Here is a 19,891-nt window from a genome sequence, read left to right on the forward strand (position 1 = left end):
AAAACTGAACAAAAAATAAATAAACCATCACATCATCAAATTAATATTTAGTAGTCCTGCCATTGGCACGTAGTAGAGCTCTAATCCTGGCTGGCATGTTCCCCACGAGCCTTTCACACTGTTGAGGGGTAATCTTGTCCCATTCTTCTTGAACTACTGCTTTTCATTCTTCTAAATTCTTTGGTTTATGCTTTGAAACAGACCTTTTGATAATCCACCACAGATTTTCAATGGGGCTCATGTCCGGGGATTGAGCTGGCCACTCTAAGACCTGGATACTGTGCTCCTGCAGCCAAGTTCTACTGGCCTTGGATGTGTGGCAAGGGGCATTATCTTGTTGAAACATCCAGTTTTTACCTCGACGGAACAGTGCACGCGCAGAAGGGAGCATGTGGGTTTTGAGAATGGTACAATACTTGGTAGAGTTCAATGTGCCATCACAGACAGTGAGATGACCAACACCAGCAGCACTCATGCATCCCCAAACCATGATACTGCCTCCACCATGCTTGACAGTAGGTACTGTACATGCTGGAGATAATGCTACGCCTGGCCTTCTGCGTACCCTCACATTAGTAGGAGGAAGATAAAGCTGGAAACTGGACTCATCTGACCACAAAATCTTCTTCCAATTCCTGGCTGTCCAGTTCTTGTGTGCCTGGGCCCAACGACGCCGGGCTAACCTCTGTCTCTCATTGATCAGGGGCTTCTTGACAGCCTTGTAGGACCTTAAGCCATGATCTAAAAGTCGGCCACGTACAGTGCGGGTAGAACACTGGACACCAGTTTGGTTTGACCACTGCTGCTGAAGCTCCTGTGATGTCATTCGGCGGTTTTGCCTGCACATGCGGATCAGGATGCGGTCACTTCTTGCTGAAGAAACCCTTGGACGCCCAGATCTTGGTTTGTCTTCCAAACTGTTGGTTCGTCTGTATTTCTGCAGCGTGTATCCAACTGCTGAAGGACTGCATCTGCACTTCCTGGCTATCTGGCGGCAGCTGTACCCTTCCTGGCTGAGAATCTTTATCTTCAGGTGTGTTTCCTGCGTTAGGTTCCTTGTTTTAGCCATTTTTGTGTCTGAAGAACTTTCAAATGTGCTGGCTTTATGTAGACACGAAGCTTGGTAACAAAAATTGTGTCTTTTAATAAAAAGAACGACCTTCATCACTGGTACCAAAATGACCCAATACTCAAAATTTGTATGTATGTATTTTTATGGAACCAATCAATTTTAAGTTTTTAATGGCTTTTTTAGGATTTATTTAGTATTTTGGCTGTGACTGTACTAAAAGAAATTGCACTTGAAGACCTAAGAGTGATTCTTAATGCAATATTTCACAAATGCATGGGGTGTCAGAAAACTTTTTTCCATCACTGTATATATGTTTTATTGCCCAGTTTAAAACATTTATTAGGAAAGTAATAAAAATAAAAAATAATTTAATAAGTTACATTACTTCAGTAAAGCAATTAAAAAAGTTATATTGCTCATTATATTTTTAACAGGGTAACTAGTAATCTGTAACCTATTACATTTTAAAAGTAACTTCACTGCACTGACTCAAAGTAAGAATTTGAATGTAGTACTTTTACTGTGAGTATTTTCATAGTATATTACAGCCACTTTTATTTAGATAAAAGATCTGAGTACTTCTACCGCCCCTGTGTGTTTTACATAAGGATTTATATTTAATTTAATTTAATTTAATTTAAATCTGATTTTTGATTTAATTCAATTAAGTTAATTCAATTAAGTTATTTATTTATTTATATTTAAAAAAGAATTTTTATTTTATTTTTAATTTAATTTAATTTTTATTTAAGTTTATTTTATTCTTTTTTATTTTATTGTTTGTTTTTTTTAAATTTAAATTATTTTTAAACAGTCTATGATTAGGGTACTGTATCCTATTTCTTTATCTATTGATTTACGTTTCGGCGCTTTTATTTTGAAACGACTGGCGCTAAAATCGGAAACGCTCTCCTGTCAAAGTTAATCTGACTCATACCTGCTGTGTGATGACACGAAGACACTATCACACTCTTATCACTGTGTGTCAGAGCTGTAACCGACAGTAATTACCCGCTATAAACACAGATAATGTGGAAGTTAATGTAGGCTGCAGTGTAACGTACTGTAACGTAACCTTCACGCTCACTTGGAGCCCCGCAGCCCTGCAGCCCCGGAGCTGAGCGGAGCAGAGCGGCGGTCGGACCGGTGACGGATCACCCCCCCGGGGACGGACAGGTAAGTTCGGCAGTTTCATCAACAGTTTACAGCAGTTACCTTTTGTTTACAAACCAACAGGAAGAACCTGTTTATTATCTTTACTGTTTACATGTAGAAGTGTTCTGCTGCTCACTTCCTGTCCTGTCACTGAGTTTTATTTTCATGCATTAATTATTAAATACAGAAACTACAGTAGCACTGAATGAAGCAGGGGAGCTGCAGCCTGTGTGTAATGTAAATGTCTCCCACACCACATTATGATATTATAAATTAATGTCTTCCAGACAGACTGAGTCAAGATGTGGAGCTGCAGCCTGTGGGCTCTGCTGCCTCCACTTTACTCCGCCTTCACTGCTGCTGGACTCTGGGTGGTGTAAGTTCTGTTAATTATAGCGCCACATTTACAGCAGAATTTATAATAATTATAATTTAAGGAAGAAGAAGCCACGTCTCAAGGTTTCTTTGTGATATTTTGTACAGTGTGCTGAAGGATTAAGTTTAATCTCTGTGCAGAGGAGTGTCAGTGAGGACCTGCTGTGGCAGGAAGGTTTAGACATGAGTCAAGCAGTGTCAACTAAATACTGAAGTTAAAAGAATACTTCACCCACAGAATGGCTATTTGTAAATCAATGGGTCATGCCGTGTTACCTGAAGAACCTGTTACCTGTTATTCTTGTATGTCTCCATGTAAATGATTAACTAACTAATTTGGGTCCCACATTAACAACAGCAAAATTTTATCAAAAATTCCATTTACAAACTCTTGCACAACTGCAGTACAACCCAAGTCTTATTTATCCAGTCATAGGCTCAGTACTTCCTAGAAACATGCATGAGTGTATGCAGGATATGAAGTTTGTTTTTGTTTATGCAAAAATGCATGGATTGGGGAAGTACTGAGCAACACAATGACTAAGTGGTTATGTAAGGTGCATTTTTAAAGCAAGAAGCGACTTGGAGTTAGTTACAGGGAATAGTAAAACAACTATGAAGAGCAGGCGATAAATGCAAAATGATTTTTAAAAGTTGCAAAACAACTACAAAGAGACACAAATTACTATATAGATCAAATAAAAAGACAAACGATTTCAAAAAGACGTACAATTACAATAAAGACACTCAAAAGACAACAAAAGGAGGTAAATCAACTACTAGGAGACACAAAATGACTAAGAAGACACAAAAATGATTGTTAAAAGAAGCAAAAGATACACAAAACAACTTCAAAACGACTAAGAGACACACAAATGTATCTTAAAAACACACTGATGACTATAAATAGATGAAAATAATAATAAAAAAAGATCAAAATTAAATTTAAAGAGTCTCAAAAGACTACGGAAAGAGAAAAAAGTAACAACAAAGTCACACTAAATGACAAAAAGACAAGAAAACTACTGTAAAGACACAAAACTACCACAGAAACCCCAGCAAGGACTCAAAGATACAAAAATGTCCATAAAGAGACACGAAACGTTTACAAAAAGACTACCACAAAACTAAGAAGACAACAAAAGGGGGCAAAACATCCACTCAGACACATAAAACGACTACCAAGACACAAAATAACTATAGAGACACAAATCATCCATAAGGAGACAGCAAACAACTAGAAAGAGACACAAACAATTACAAAAACGCTGTTGTGAGACTCAAAAGAAAAGGAGGGGAAAAAAACTACTCAGACATATAAAATAGCTACAAAGACACACTTAAAACACAAAATGACTAAAAACGCACAAAATTACTACAAAGATACAAAAACGTCCATAAAGAGACACAAAACAACTACAAAGGCACAAAAATGACTGTAAAAAGAAGCAAATGATTATCAAGAGATGCAAAATGATTACAAAGAGACTTAAAAGACCACAAGAGGAGGTAAAACGACACAAAACAACTTCAAAGACACAAAACCACTACAAAAAGATGCAAAACAACAATGAAATTAAGACACAAAAAGACTTAAAACAGACACAAATTTACCACGGAAACACACAAAACAATTTCCTGTACACGAAAACATCTATAAAGAGACACAAAACAAGATACAAAAGCTACCACAAGTCAACTACAAGGAGACACAAAACAACCAGGAAGAAACAAAAAAGATACAAAAGCTACCACAAGTCAACTACAAGGAGACACAAAACAACTACAAGGAGACACAAAACAACCAGAAAGAAACAAAAAAGATACAAAAGCTACCACAAGTCAACTACAAGGAGACACAAAACAACTACAAGGAGACACAAAACAACCAGGAAGGCACAAAAAAGATACAAAAGCTACCACAAGTCAACTACAAGGAGACACAAAACAACCAGGAAGAAACAAAAGAGATACAAAAGCTACCACAAGACAACTACAAGGAGACACAAAACAACTACAAGGAGACACAAAACAACCAGGAAGAAACAAAAGAGATACAAAAGCTACCACAAGACAACTACAAGGAGACACAAAACAACTACAAGGAGACACAAAACAACAACTACAAGGAGACACAAAACAACCAGGAAGAAACAAAAAAGATACAAAAGCTACCACAAGTCAACTACAAGGAGACACAAAACAACTACAAGGAGACACAAAACAACCAGGAAGGCACAAAAAAAGATACAAAAGCTACCACAAGTCAACTACAAGGAGACACAAAACAACTACAAGGAGACACAAAACAACCAGGAAGAAACAAAAAAGATACAAAAGCTACCACAAGTCAACTACAAGGAGACACAAAACAACAACAACAAGGAGACACAAAACAACCAGGAAGACACAAAAAAAGATACAAAAGCTACCACAAGTCAACTACAAGGAGACACAAAACAACCAGGAAGGCACAAAAAAGATACAAAAGCTACCACAAGACAACTACAAGGAGACACAAAACAACTACAAGGAGACACAATTACAAAAAGTCTACCACGAGACTCAAAAGACTACAAGGATAAATAGGTAAAATGATCACTAAGACACAAAACAACTTCAAAGACACAAAACTACTACAAAAAGATGGAAACAACTACAAAGGTGAGACTCAAAACGACTGTAGAGACACAAAATCACTACAATAACACACAAAACAACTTCAACGTCAATAAAGAGACACAAACCCCCCACAAAGACACCTAAAAGATTACAAGGAGGCTATACCACAAGACTCAAAAGACTACAAGAGGAGGTTAAAAAACTACTCAGACACAAAGACACAAAAATGAAGAAGCAAATGATTACACAGAGACTTAAAAGATGACAAGAGGAGGTAAAACAATACACATAACTTCAAAGACACAGAAATGATTATAAGAGATACAAAAGTACCTAGAGACACACAAATGACAATAAATAGATGAAAATGATTTTTAAAAAGATGTAAAATGACAGAGACAAAAAACAACAAAGACACCTCACCGATTACAAAAATACTTCCACAAGGCTCAGAAGACTGCAAAGACACAAAATGACTTCACAGTACAACTACAAAGACACAAAAATGTCTATGAAGACACACAAAACAACCACCAAGACACCTAAAAGATTACAAGGAGACTACCAGAACACTATGAAGAGGCAAAACAACTACTTAAAATAACTGCAAAGATACAAAAACATCTTTAAAGAGACTCAAAAAGACGTGTCATGTTGTTCCAGTGTAGAGGGGATGAGGGAGCTTGTTACACGCCTGTGTCCAGGGATCCATTTTGATAATCTGTGTATGTCTGTCTCACACACACACCTGTACCAGGTGACACTACAGTGTATTATAACTCTGTTCATCTCTAATATTATGTTATTTTCTCCTGTGTTTGATGCATTTATCAGATACTTTGTGGCTCTCAGTGAAGGGAGGATTGTTCCCCTGGGTGCTAAATACAAGTAAGAATTAAACAATATTAACTCCATCAAACAATGACTCTTTTTATCTCCTTTATCTTTGGATTAAAGTTACTTTTATTTGATTTTAGGAGAGGAAATGGATCCCAGTATCCCCCCTTCATCAGGTACACACCCATCATTTCCTTTTCACAATAAAAGCATAGCTATAACATGATTCATTCCAGAGCTGCAAACACAAATGTTTTCTCTTTCAGCATTGCGGGGAACTTCCCACCAGCCAGCTGCATCTTCAGCGAGGTCATGAACTTATCTGCGTTCGTAGGTGCGAGCCGTGTTGATCACGTTCACACAGGTTTGTGCCACACGTCAAATTACAGTTTATTAATCTTCCTCTGTGTTGCAGGGTTCATTTTGGCCGTCCTCAGATACCTCCAGGTGAAAAACAAGATGGACAAACAGTGGCTGAACGTCGGCTGTCTGGTGGCGTTCTGTGTCGCCTGCTTTGGGATGACGCTCGTAGGAAACTTCCAGGTAACGTGCACTACTGACAGACGCACGTGTTCAGCAGCTGATCAGGGTTAACTGATTGATGTTGGTTTCAGGTGTTCACTGAGGAGATGATCCATAACTTTGGCACGTTCGTGACCTTTGGACTGGGAGCTGCGTTCTGCTGGATGCAGTCTTACATCACTCTGAGAGTTAATCTACACAATGAGGGGAAGAAGGCCGCCGTCGTCCGCTTCCTGTTGTCTGGGTTCATCACCGTCTGCGTGGTACTCTGTATCCTTTACTCATACCAGCTTCACAGAGGAAGGAACATTGTGAATTGAAAGGGGCCCTGTGGAGTTTTCTGGTACATTTTACTGATGATCATTTTAGTTGTTTGGTCGACACATTCTCACTCCGACCTCATCACATATTGGTCATGGACTTTCCATGTCCACATACGTTCACAGACATTCTGGGACACTGTGTCAACGTCAGCCTGTTACATGCATTGTCTTCTTTCAAAATACACTTCTGTTTTCACAGGAAATTTAACATTTACATGAAGTATCTTTCAAAATAAAAGCACTACGTCAGTACAACACCGCAAATTTACGTTGTTTTTTTTCCCCTCAAACAACCAGCGCACATGGTTGGGTTTAGGAAAAAAGAACAGGATTTGGCTTTAGGATCTTACAGGACTTGAAAACCGCTTTTCCGGGTGAAAGTCAGTGTTTGCTGGACCTATCCACCACCACTCCTAACCGCCCAACTCTGACTTTTGATGCCTTAGCTTTCGTTCTTGTCTTGCCATGCTTCCCCCTGACACCGCTGAGCACCATTAAACTATAACGAGTACTGGCAGAGTATCATGTCGACATTAAAGGACGGCTTTTTTTTTTTCAGTGTCTGATGCCGCAAGTCACTTCCCAAGCACCGGCTTTCGACGACTTCAGAGTGAGACTGGGTTGGTTTGGTTTATTTATATCAGAAATTGGTAAAAAAAAAAAAAAAAAAAAAAAAAAATTAAAAAATAAATAAAAAAATCTGTTACAATTTCACAAAGTCCAAGATCTTTTTTAAAGAAGGTATTTTTATTGATAATTCAATAAGATGCACAAAGCATCTACAAACAAACATAGAACAAACAATGACAGTAATCAACCCCACCCACCCACCAACCCGAGACAAACAGAGAAAGCCACGCCAGCGAAAGAAAATAAAAGATAAAAACAAAAAATAAATTAATTCATTAAAAAGAATTTAAAATATATATATATATATCCATAAATATAAAAAAGAAATAAAAAGAGTATACAAATATAGAGAGATTTAAAATAAATAAATAAATGAAATAAAATAATAAAATCAATAAATAAAAAAAATTAATTAAAAAACGGACGACAATTTAATTGTGTGACATAAGAAGGAGAGTGTTACATGTTTCATTACAATTTTTCAGCTTACATATTTACTGCAAAGTTAAAAAGGGTTGCCAGGTGGCAAAGAAGCGTGCAGTTGATCCTTTAATTAAAAAAAATAGATTTTCTCCAGTTAAAGTCCAAGATCTTTGATAAATTGTTTGATCTGACCAACAATCAAAAACCCGAAAAATATTTAAGGCAGCAAATCCTGGAGTTGTTAAATGTTTGACATTTGTATTTAAAAAAAAAAATCTTTTAAAAAGGACAGAAAGGAAGAGTTCAATAGTTTTCTGTACTCTTAAAGATACCACTCTCATGCCTGTACCATAAAATATGAAGCTACACTTAGCATCGGGTTAGCTTAATAGTTAGCTTAACAGTTAGCTTGATGGTTAGCTTAACAGTTAGCTTGTGTTTATAGTCTTACTTTACTAAGACTGTAAACAGAAAAGCAGCCAGGCTGGCTCTGTACAAAATCAATTGTTTTACAGTTTCTGTACAGATTAAACAAATGAGATGAAATGTGTTAATGAGTGATCTTTAGAGGTGGATTTTATTACTTTATAAGACAGGCAGGCTAGCTGTTTTCAGCTGTTTCCAGTCTTCATGCTAAGCTAAGTTAAGCTAACAGGCTGCTGGCTCTTTTTTGTGCAATTATTATTGTACACTTTAACCAAGTTAATTTAGCTGGTTAATTTCTGACTCTATAAATCCTGAAATAAATAAACAAGACAATAAAGCTAAATATAAATGTAAACAATTATATAAATTAGTCAATATAGTTCAATAAATAAATAGATTTTTTAAAAGTGAGGACTTTTTTTTAGGGGGACTTTTATTTCCTCCATTTTCTATTTTTTATTTAGCCTTTATTTTACCAGGAATATTCCCAGATTCAAAATCTCTTTTACAAAGAAGTCCTGACCAAGACAAGAGCATAAAAAGTTTTACATTAAAGACAAACAGACTAAAAACTCAACAGCAAGGTTTTAACATACAGCATTAAAACTTCACATTCAAAAAAGAAGCAACAGACTTAAAACAAATAGTTTAAAAATTAATATTGACTTCAATGGGATTACATACTTAAGTATTCTACAGTGAAACTACAAAACTATTTATCTTTAGCAAACTGCAAATCCTACAGTTTATAAAAATGTATTTCTATTAAACCACATGCAGGTTGTGACAGCAGAGCATGAGTTGACAGGTTGCCATGTTCTGTGTCCAAACACTCTTATCCCTCACTTGCATCCTTAACTCTTCTGCTGCAGACTTCTCCCTGTTGGGTCTGCGCCTCTACATGCCAGCAGCTCAGAGCCAGTGGGCGCTGGTCATGCTCTTCCTCGCCTTCCTCGGCACCTTCGCTATCGAGTTTCGTCACAGCCACTTTGAAATCACGTGCACAGATGGCTCCAGGCGTCTGGTGAGCCAGTTAGACACTCTCTGAAGCATCCCGGTACCAGCCGGACCAGCTGTAGGGACATTAGACTGTCTGATGTTTAAACACCCTCAGGTGCTGTTATCATCAGTTACACATGATGCCAGCTTCCTGTGTCCATGTTTTATTGTTACAGGCATTCAGAAGGACATATCTTCATTGATCAGTTATCTTTGTATGCAAGGATGTTTTATTAGTGAATTCATTTAAACACTTTCAACACTGCTTTTTTGGAGGATTATGTGAGATCAGTATCAGTAAAAATATATTTAAAAAAATGCCTTTTTAGTCCTCTGATTTTTGCATCTTTTAGTATTGAGGGTGAAAACTATCTAGAGTGATTTTATGGTGGATTATTCACAGTAACTTGAACACTGATTTTGGAGTGATGAAGCTGAATCCAGCTGTTGCTGAGCATAAAGACTTGAAAGCGGGGAACAGCTAGTCCTGCTTCTGGGGGTCATTAAACTGTGCAGTTAATACTGTATTATTTAAGGAACAGTGTGTCAGATTTAGGGGGATTAAGGAGCGTCTAGTGGTGAGTATTGCAGATTGGGTCTCTTCCTCTCCAAACAAATAGACAGGGGATTTAAACCGGTAAAAACTCTCAATAAAACAGTTCCATGTCAAGAAAATATGTTTTTCCTTCACTGCTCGTCGCAGATCGGCTGCTAACTACGCTCGTGAAAACACAAATGTCCTATCTAGAGCCAGGCAGTGCTTCTCAAAGTCAAAGATGCTTCCTTTGTAGGACGGGTCCTTCCATGTCAGGTCCTACAGAGGCTGGGCATTACTCCTCACATTGGAACAGGCTAGCAAAAGCCCAGGTGTGCGTCACTGAAGAGGCCTTGCCTTAAATTCTGGCAAATCACAAGCAAAGAATTGTGGGTACTTCATGCCTGCTGAGGATACACACATGCACCCTTGAAGATTCTCTGAAGGAAGGACTCTGCCCTCGATAGAATTCAAAGGATCCTTGACATTGACGGGATTCAATGACGTAGCCTCCTCGAACTTCGGCCGATCCTTCCTTTTCTTTGAGAAGCACCAAGTGTTTGGTTCGTCCGTTCTGGGCTACTGTAGAAACATGGCGGTGCAACATGGTGATCTCCATAAACAAGGACCTGCTCCCTGTGTAGATGTAACTGGATCATTCTAAGCTAACAAAAACACAATGATTCTTATTTTCAGGTGATTATAAACTAAAGAAAACGTACTTTTTGTTTTCCATGTCTGCATATATATCCCTCTAAATCCTGCACACTGGACCTTTAAGGCTGAGTGCGGTGCTTTTAGATGTCCGTCATGTTTAGGCTTTAACAGATTCAGTGTTAAGAATTACATTAAGAATGACATGAAGAAGTCATTGTACTTTTATCTCGACTTTTGTGTTACAAAATAAAACAGAAAGCCTTTATTTCCAGTGGAAATTCTTTAAAGAAACTCCTAAATTTTAAGGTCTCTACACACCAGGGTAGTGACGAATAAATGACACAAAAAAAAACGCTTGCTCGCATCACATCTATTCATAACGGCAGCAATGCTGATGACAGTTGCAATGTGTGACAGCTGCAGCAGGGGCACCATTGTTGTGAAATTGTGACGTGGTTTCCTTTTTGCACACTGTGATAAGTTGATGCCTTTATTTGCAGTGCAAAAGCTCAGAGAAACCGACCTTGTTTGGAAGAAAAATGACAGCTCTTTTTGCTGCATGATATTTGCTCATCTGTGTGAGAACAGTCGTCCAAAAATAGTTTGACAAAAATATACTGACATACAAATTTATTGCACAAAAAAGCACCCCTGGCGTGTGAAGGCCTTTAAAGGGAAGAGTTAGACAAGTTGGAAAATACATAATTTAATAAAGAGTGGACGGATTTGTTTGCTTTTACCGCCAGCGCTGCAAAGCTAAAGTACCAAATAATCATAAATAGCCCACTGCAGAGGAGCCATCTTGTGGTAAAACACACTTTTGAATGCTCATTTAGACCTATTTTTAATGTCGATAGGTTAATTCAGACTCAATACGCAGTGTTGCCATGAGAATCAAATGTGTTTTGCGTCTCCAGATGGATTTTGTAAAGGTTGCTGACCCCTGATCTAACTCTTGGCAAGACAGCAAATACGCCTCTCCCAAAATGTCAAAGTTTTCCTTTAAAGGTTTGACACATAAACCCTACACTAGTACCTGTGAGGCTCAACACCACGAGGGATAATTTGGACCCTCTCACTGTTTTAGATTTACAGTCTGAAGCTTTAATACAGGAACACAAAGTATTTTTAGACAGTCAAACATGAACATTGTACTGAGGGAGAAGACAGACGTCAGTGTGAGACAAGGCATTTATTGGAAGCAGTTTTTAGATGATCATTTCCTGAATAATACCAATTATGTTTCACACACATAAATAATCAATTTGGCAATTCCTATGGTAACTTTCCAACACCAACGCTACGAGGATGGCACATTTAAATAGACACCATTCACCTGCTGAGGGGGACTACTTAAGACAAAGTTTGAAATGAGAACTTCCTGTCAGCAGCACCACTATACTGTAGGTCTACTTTCTAAAACATTACAACGTTAAACGGTTCAACCACTGGATAAAACTTCTGCGTCACGCGTGTACGTGTAGAGGGAGGAAACGGCACATGGATGGAACATGTTTACAAATACGACACATACAGTTGGAAAGTTTTAGCATTGGAGATTCGGTTCCTCTAAAAGGTAAAAAGTAACTTCACAGGTCACGTGTGGAGTTTCCTTCAGGCTTGTTGCTTCTGTTTTATCTACAGCTTTTCTGTTCCCGGTCGATCAAATGGTCCAGTGAGAGTGATGATCGTGTAGCGCTCCGTAAATCTGATTCCATACACGTGAAGGCATCCTGACAGACCTGACAGACCGACTGCTTACAGGCTGGGACCTCAGTGGCCCTCTGGTGGCCGACTGCAGCCCCAGCAGCATCTCCTACACCTCTTGAACTGTCAACGTGGAACAAACAAAAACATTAAGAGTTGTAAAAAGGAGGGAGGTGAGGGGGGGCTGGGAGGGCAAAGAAGAGAAGGAACAGGTCAGTATGAAATCAGAAGTTCTCCCTGCCGTCCTCCACGCTCTGCGTTAAGCACGTCCCGTCAGTTCAAGTTGGCTAAAGGATGTGACGAGGCTGTAGTGGGCCCTCTCGTCATCCGTCAGCTCCATGTTTCCAGGCCTGACCACCACCACCACGTTCACCCCGGCTTCTTCAGCTGCTTTAGCCTCTGCAACGACAAATGTATGAGTGAATATATGAAGCCACATTAACACAGCCTCAAAGCAAAGTGAAATGTATTAAGATTTATTTGTGGCATGCTGTTCCCATCAAACTTTCACTTTATTTTTTGTTGTTATAATGCACATGGTTTCACACTGTTCCACTGATCAACAGGTGGCACTAAGGGACCGTACACATGCTGCATCTTTAACAGCCTGGGAAATGAGAGGTCAGGCGATGGGTGCTACTCTTGTGCTTTTTCTGTGCCAGCTTTAAGAGGGTGTACGGTGCTGAACAAGCTCTGTATCGTAGCCTATTTAACTGAAATCCTGAGAGCAGAGCTGATCTACTTCCAGGCGCTATTTCTGTGTCTGTGAGACAGATGTAAAGCTCTAGCAGCTCTGCACTAAAATGATCAACTTCTTCTCCATATCTACCAAAGACTGATATTTAGAGAGGAAGGGAAAGATATTGGTCAGCTGTGATTGGTTGGCCCTCGTCACATGATATGCGGTGCACACTGCTGCGTTCCAAGAGCTGAACTTAGTTTATCTTTACAACAGATCTGTAAATACAGTTTATCTGCAGCTGTTCCACCCTGAAAAACAGGCACTTGGGAACACGTGCATGCCACTCTGGTGTCACTCTGGCATTTCAGTGCGCGTCTAGATTGAAAACAATGAATCTGAGGGCAAAAAAATTGCGGCATGTGTATGTTCCCTGTTGCGCCAACAAGGGCTGGAACCAAGAAGACTGTAAGACTACGTCCACGCCGATACATTTTCATTTTAAAACATTGTTTTCAAGTCTCCGTCTACACAAGCGTTTGAGCATCGTTTCAGAAAGTATCTCCGTCCATACTAAGGCCTGTAAATACATATCACATGACCATCCAGGTGTAAACAGGAAGCAGATTGTTTTTGCAGAAATACTACAGAGGGAGAACAACAATAGCAACAACAAGGTCAGCAACACCTGTAATTTGTTATCCGTGTTGAATTAAGCTCTGGTAGTCAGTCTGATGTCCTTTGTTTTCTTCTACAAAAGTGTCACCTGATAGATTGTGACGAATCAGGGACGTGTTGTGACTGATAAGACCCATTCAGTAAGTGTTTGTGCGCATCTGCATCATCATTTAAAAAAATAAAATAAAACAAAAACCTAAAATGCAATCCCAAGATTTTTTAAACTTGAACAGGATCAGCAGCAGTTACAAAAGCCTCAGTTTTAGGTGTGGACGCTGGGTGTAAACGTAGCAGAACGTATTCATTTTAAAACAAATTTGTATTTGTGTGGATGTAGCCTCAGTCTGTAAACAGTCTGTAAACAACACAGGTTTTAAACTGTTAGAAAAAGCAGCTTTGCAAATGTTTAACAGGGGAGGAAGTGCATTCACCATGTTTGCCTGACCTCAGGGAGACACACAAGTTCTGCTGACTGAACACTGAATGTAAACACGTAGACAGAAATTTTGTTTGTTTACATTTGTTTACATAAAAACTCCACAGGGCGCCTTTAAGGAGACGAGCAGCTTTGGGAGGTTTGCTTTGAGCTAAATGCTACATGATACTAACACCCAACACAAAGAACAGCTGAGGCTCATGGAAATATGACGACACATAATACAAGTCCTCAATCATAAAAACCTGATTTCAGATCAGCCCATTAAATCATATTATATTATAGAAGGAGCACATCCTTTGTTTTATTTCAGTGTGTCCAATACAAGACGGCCTTAAACACATTACTGCTAACATATTTACCTCGAGTGACGTCGGTCAGGAATGTGATTTCCTCCGGTTGACAGCCGATCCTCTCAGCAATCCTCTCGTAGCTTTTGCTGTCCACTTTAGCTCCTATACTGGTGTCAAAGTGACCGTCTAATAACTGGAATCAATATTAAAAGAACGTCTTATTAGTTTACAGTTGCTTTAAACTAATAGAAAAACACAACGTACAATGAGAGCGGCGACTGGACTCACATCTAAAACATCTCCTTCCACAGAGTATCCAAACAGCAGTTTCTGTGCCTCCACACTTCCAGAGGAGTAAATGAACACTTTGAGTCCCTGTTCTCTCCATCTCTTGATGGATGGGATTACATCCTGGTAGACCCTGTTAACAAGCAAACCAAGATCAGAAGATAAATATTATTTCTTTACGTTCATAAAGCTCGTTGATGCAGTTTTCAGGTCCCACAATCACCTCAGAAATCAAAACTTTAAGAATTCTGGCATGGTTTACAGATGTTTTCTATTTTCAGGATCTCAGAAGGGATTGCAAAGAAATTATGATATACTTCAACACCGATTAATATATAATTATAATACTTTAAATATTGACACATCAGTCTAGTTTTGTCTTGTGACAAATGAGAACATTACACATAAAATAACTATTAATGATCAAATAAAAATAAGTACAAACATTATTATTATTATTACACAGTTGCTTTTGTATAGTTTGCATTTTCTTAATTCTTATTTTAGTTATAAACACTTATTATTTATTTCTGTTACTTTCCAGGCTTTTTCTATTCATTTCTTTCTCTGTGCTGCTGCGACAACTAAGTTTCCCCGCTCAGGAATAATAAAGGTTTTATTTAAATTATTGTTTACGTGGGGCTGTGACCCCAAATTTTTAATTTTTTTTTTTTTTTAAGGTATTTTTTGGGGCATTTTGCCTTTAATGGACAGGAGAGCCAAGTGTGAAAGGGGGAGAGAGAGAGAGGGAGTGACATGCAGCAAAGGGCCACAGGCTGGAGTCAAACCCGGGCCGCTGCGGCAACAGCCTTGTACATGGGGCGCCTGCTCTACCACTAAGCCACTGACGCCCCGTGACCCCAAATTTATTAGAATTACATTATTAAAGTATTTTATTTTTACTTATTGTCTAAAAGGCTGCAAACTAAAATTGTTTTCAGTATCGATGAATGTAATTGTCTTCATTTCATTCATGAATTCATCGTGTGGTCCATAGGATGCCCAAAAATTGTAATTATAGAACAAGGTGATGTCTTAAAACTACATGTACTGTCGGGCTTAGAGTCCAAAACTGTAAATGTTTACTGTCACATAAGAAAATAAAAGCAGTAAATTTTGACAAACTGGAACACATAAAAACAGAATAAATGCTGATTAATTTTCTGTCTGGTCGATAAGTGTTTAGGTACAAACAGTATTCAAGTTCCGTTTCTGGAAACCGTGCCACGTCATCACTAAAGTCTGAGTCAGCATCTGCACACAGGTCTGAATTTTGAAGTGAGGAAAATGGTCAGTGTACTTACTCGCCTTTGATTCTCCCAGAAGCATATGCTGACCTCCACATGTGACCCTGGAGCTGTTTGAGTGCTGTCGACTTCCTGTCTGCAGCCATCTGCCACAGCACATTATCCACCACTTCCCTAATGGCCTTCTCCTCGTCCGTGTGAACCGTCTGGTCCACGGCGTGGACAGGGCCCGACCGGTTCTGTCTCATGTCCTCTTCAATCTGCAGCGACAGTCAGGTTTTTTTTTTATTGAGGGAGCATCAAATCAGATCTTTGGGTATCTGGAACACAACATGCTTTTTTGCTTTGTTTTGTATCAACTTTATTTAATCGAGAAAATAAGTCCGGCTCTTTTGTAGTGCTGAGATGTATCATTCAAATCCATCATCTGTGCAAATCAAAAGCAATTAAACAACGTAACAATACTGAAACAAGTCGTTGGTCGACAGAAAATTAATCTGCAACTACTTCAATAATCAATTTATTCTTTTTTTCAAGTGAAAATACCAATATTGACCTTTCTCAAATGTGAATATTTGCTGGTTTTCTTCATCTTATGATACTAAAACAAATATATTTGTGTTTTGGACTGCTGGTTGGACAAAATAACCAATATCAATATGTCAACTTGAATCTTAGGAAACTATATATAGCATATTTCTGACATTTCATGGACTAAATGATTAAATGGTCTTTCAATAAAATGACTGACAGGTTAATCGACAATAAAACTAATGGGGTGAGGGACTAAAATCGATCCCGCATAATTTTGCGTGCCAATATTGCATTGATACGATAAATTACTAGGATTGCAAATGCAAATTAAACTCTTGGAAGTCTGTTAGAAAAATAAAATCAACAGCTTTCTTAGATACATTTTACTGCAATAAAAAGTGAACTTTATCTTATTAGATAAAACAGATGATGAAATTTTCCTTTGAGGTCATAATCAGCAGTTAAAAATAGGTAAATAAATCACAATATGTGTTACTGCAATCCCCAGCATATCCCAAAACGTTTAAAATTACAATAACATTGTATCATGGGGCCTCTGGTGATTCCCTCCACTAAAAACTGATCAATACTTGCAGCTCTTAAACACTGACAGGAACATCAAGGGCCAAAGTTTCCCCTCCTGATAGCTGATAATAGTAAGATATTGTTGGATTATTGGAAGAGATTTGTTCTTAAATGTGATTAAATCTAACAAGGCTTGTGACTCCGTTACCTGTTTCTTTAGGAGATGAACATCTTGTTTGCACTCGTCTTCCTCCCAGTGATTGGACAGGTACTCCTCAAGATGCTCCCTGATGTACGGAAATAAGATATCCTGGAAAACACAGAGTGGAGTCATTAGGCGTGTTAGCAGAGAGGAAAAAAAAACATCAGACACAAATATACTGGATCATATTTATTTATAAATCTCAAGGTTGAACACTCATTACTTTCTTATGTATTCATACTTATGTTATACTGCTTTCATGCCATATGGAATGAATGAACATCTGGTTAGAGTGACGTCATCTGATGACTTCTAAGAGCTGTAGCATTATGATTACAAAGATAATTTTTTTTTATAGAATTATCTCCATTAAATTTTGGTTTAATTACTTAACAAAGAACGTCAGATTTTGGCTAACCTGAGTTGTCCATGTTTGCATTTGAAGTGCTTCCATATTATTAAAATAAAGAGTTGGAGCTCTCATAAAAATCAGAAATGCACAGTTGTAATTATAATTGTGATATTGACATGAATCTTTTAACTTTTAACAACGACTACATGGAGATAGATTTGATCTCAGTATTGTTTGTGTGAATAGTTCAACAATCCATGTGTTAATCTGTAAATTTTTAAATGTAAAATAACCTTCCACAAATACAAAAATAAAATTGTGAAGTCAAAAAGCTTTTTTGGCAAATTTACAACAGATCTGTAAATACAGATTCCACAAATAAAAAATATCTGAGAATATATTTTAACTATTTACAAAGAATGGAAATCATTTGTGAATATCTTCCAGACATTTACAATTGATTTTTTGTGAATTAATTTTTTATTTGTCATTTGCATTTTACACACATAATCTTTTTGTTTAATTTTTTTAATTTATTTGTGTATTTGGAGATTAGTTTTATATTTGCAAAATAGTTTTGTGAGTTTACAATTTTTTTGTATTTGTGGAAGTTGTTTTACATTGAGAGAATACACATTAACACACAGGTTGACGAACTGTTCACACAAATACTGAGACAAATTAATCTCCATACAACTGTGATATAAAATGAGCATATGGTCTGTTTTAATCAGATTTGGGATTTGTTTTGTATTTGTAAAATTGTTTTATACGTTTACACATTTTCTGTAGTTGTGGAAGTAGTTTTAAATGTACAGATCACACATTAACAAATAACAAATAATATTGAGACAATTTAATCTCCATACACTCCGATGTGAAATAAAAGTAGCATATGGTCTGTTATTATCAGGCAGTGACTCAATATTATGACAGTTAGCCAGCTGAACTCATTAAGTATTAAACGACGCACTTGTGTAAAGCAAATAAAAAGAGAAAAATGAATAAAGTATACAATCAGAGAAGGAAAAGTTGAGTTAAACAGAGGTTTGACAGCTGTGAGTCCACAATGGTCCAACACCGTTAAGCTAAGCTGGTTTAGCTGGGCTGCTACTGCTGACAGTCATCTGTTAGCATGAGCCGTTGCTGAGCGCTACATGATTAAATGAAATGTTATTAAATAAATATGCATTAAAAGCACATCTGTGTAATATAACTCACCTTTACAAATGTGATGGGTGTTGTTGTTCCTTCGATATCCAGCAAGAGTGCACTGGTCCCAGCAGGAATTGAAACAGTGGCCATTTTTGAGTTAGCTGACGTTAGCTTATAATTAGCAGCACCGCCACAGTGTTAACGCTCGCGCTCCTCGCTGGTTCTCCGACTAACTGACCCCGGGACAGGTGAAGCAGGTCAAAGGTTATCCAACGCGTTGAGGGATGTAGCACCTGGTTAGCTGTTGGTCACTGACTGTGCTCTGCCATCAGCTCGCAGCTAACACTGACTGAGGGAGCAGTGAGCACACATGTTTTCACACAGCTGTCAGTTCAGGCCGCTGCGCAGAGGGGGCGCTGCTGAGCGGGAGTCTGCCGGAAAGACTAGAGGCGAAGAAGAATCAGACCGGAAGCTGCTCATTACTAACCGCTTGAGCATTACTGAGAGCATTCATATAATAAAGTATGTTTAATAAAGCAAAATAAAATAATAATAATGATAATTTTTATTGTAAAAATAATAATAATAATAATAATAATAATAATAATGCAATAAAAAATGAAATAAAAAATATGAATCCTTCAGTGGGTATGTTGTATTTCATGTTGGGAACCATAAACCTGTCACTTAAAGGGGAACTTCACCCATTTAAAAAATTCATACATGTAATTCCTTTCATCTAAGACAGTCCAAAAACTTGCATAAAAATCACTGCTCTCTCCAAAATCCAAAAACTAAAGTGCTAAAACTCAAATTTGTGATGTCATAGGGTATAAAATGTGGAGCTGCTCCACAAACAGCGGACTGAGAAAGATGTTATAGCCTAGATGACAGTGGAAGCACCTAGGGGAATGTTCTGGTTATATATATGGGTACATTTTCTGTTACACAACTGAGAACTGCAATAGAATAAAAGTCATTTTGGGTATAAAAAAGAAAACAAATGTGCTGTGGGGCCATAAAAATCTGTGTTCCATTCACAGTGTGTATGGAACAGCTACAGACCTTTTATGCTACAACATCACAAGTTTGACACTCATCTCTCTGGTTTCTGGCTTTGAAAGAGTGTTATTTATTTTATTTAACATATTTTATGGAAGAAAAAGGGCATACCAGCAACTGACAAAGAAAAATGACATTTTAATTTTTATCCCCACCC

The 19,891-nt window shown here is 37.9% G+C and overlaps 2 protein-coding genes across 2 annotated transcripts; one reads left to right on the forward strand and one right to left on the reverse strand.

Annotated features, from left to right (window-relative positions):
* The first annotated feature begins 1,987 nt into the window (after positions 1–1,987).
* On the forward strand, positions 1,988–9,704 carry tmem150c (transmembrane protein 150C). The gene is made up of 8 exons (XM_033646201.2): positions 1,988–2,248; positions 2,515–2,603; positions 6,059–6,112; positions 6,202–6,237; positions 6,328–6,395; positions 6,477–6,604; positions 6,676–6,853; positions 9,258–9,704. Exons 2-8 carry the CDS (start codon positions 2,530–2,532, stop codon positions 9,431–9,433), a joined length of 714 nt encoding a protein of 237 aa, XP_033502092.2. The 5' UTR covers positions 1,988–2,248; positions 2,515–2,529; the 3' UTR covers positions 9,434–9,704.
* Positions 9,705–11,749: 2,045 nt separating this feature from the next.
* Positions 11,750–19,083, reverse strand: enoph1 (enolase-phosphatase 1). Its single transcript, XM_033646230.2, has 6 exons — positions 18,739–19,083; positions 17,172–17,273; positions 15,962–16,164; positions 14,658–14,790; positions 14,439–14,562; positions 11,750–12,682 (listed from the first exon to the last, which is right to left on the reverse strand). The coding sequence occupies exons 1-6, from the start codon at positions 18,820–18,822 to the stop codon at positions 12,543–12,545; spliced, it is 786 nt and encodes a 261-aa protein (XP_033502121.1). The 5' UTR covers positions 18,823–19,083; the 3' UTR covers positions 11,750–12,542.
* Between the last annotated feature and the right edge of the window lie 808 nt (positions 19,084–19,891).

Source organism: Epinephelus lanceolatus, chromosome 19 (genome assembly GCF_041903045.1).
Source record: "Epinephelus lanceolatus isolate andai-2023 chromosome 19, ASM4190304v1, whole genome shotgun sequence".
Taxonomy (NCBI): Eukaryota; Metazoa; Chordata; class Actinopteri; order Perciformes; family Serranidae; genus Epinephelus; species Epinephelus lanceolatus.

Excerpts from the sequence above, each read along its gene's own strand:
- tmem150c (XM_033646201.2), top strand. The coding sequence starts at position 2,530 with ATGTGGAGCTGCAGCCTGTGGGCTCTGCTGCCTCCACTTTACTCCGCC. Across the intron at positions 2,604-6,058 it reads GCTGCTGGACTCTGGGTGGT|ATACTTTGTGGCTCTCAGTG; the intron begins GTAAGTTCTGTT and ends TGCATTTATCAG. Across the intron at positions 6,605-6,675 it reads CGCTCGTAGGAAACTTCCAG|GTGTTCACTGAGGAGATGAT; the intron begins GTAACGTGCACT and ends TGTTGGTTTCAG.
- enoph1 (XM_033646230.2), bottom strand. The coding sequence starts at position 18,822 with ATGGCCACTGTTTCAATTCCTGCTGGGACCAGTGCACTCTTGCTGGAT. Across the intron at positions 14,791-15,961 it reads TCTGGGAGAATCAAAGGCGA|GGTCTACCAGGATGTAATCC; the intron begins GTAAGTACACTG and ends GCTTGTTAACAG. Across the intron at positions 12,683-14,438 it reads CCTGACCGACGTCACTCGAG|AGGCTAAAGCAGCTGAAGAA; the intron begins GTAAATATGTTA and ends TTGTCGTTGCAG.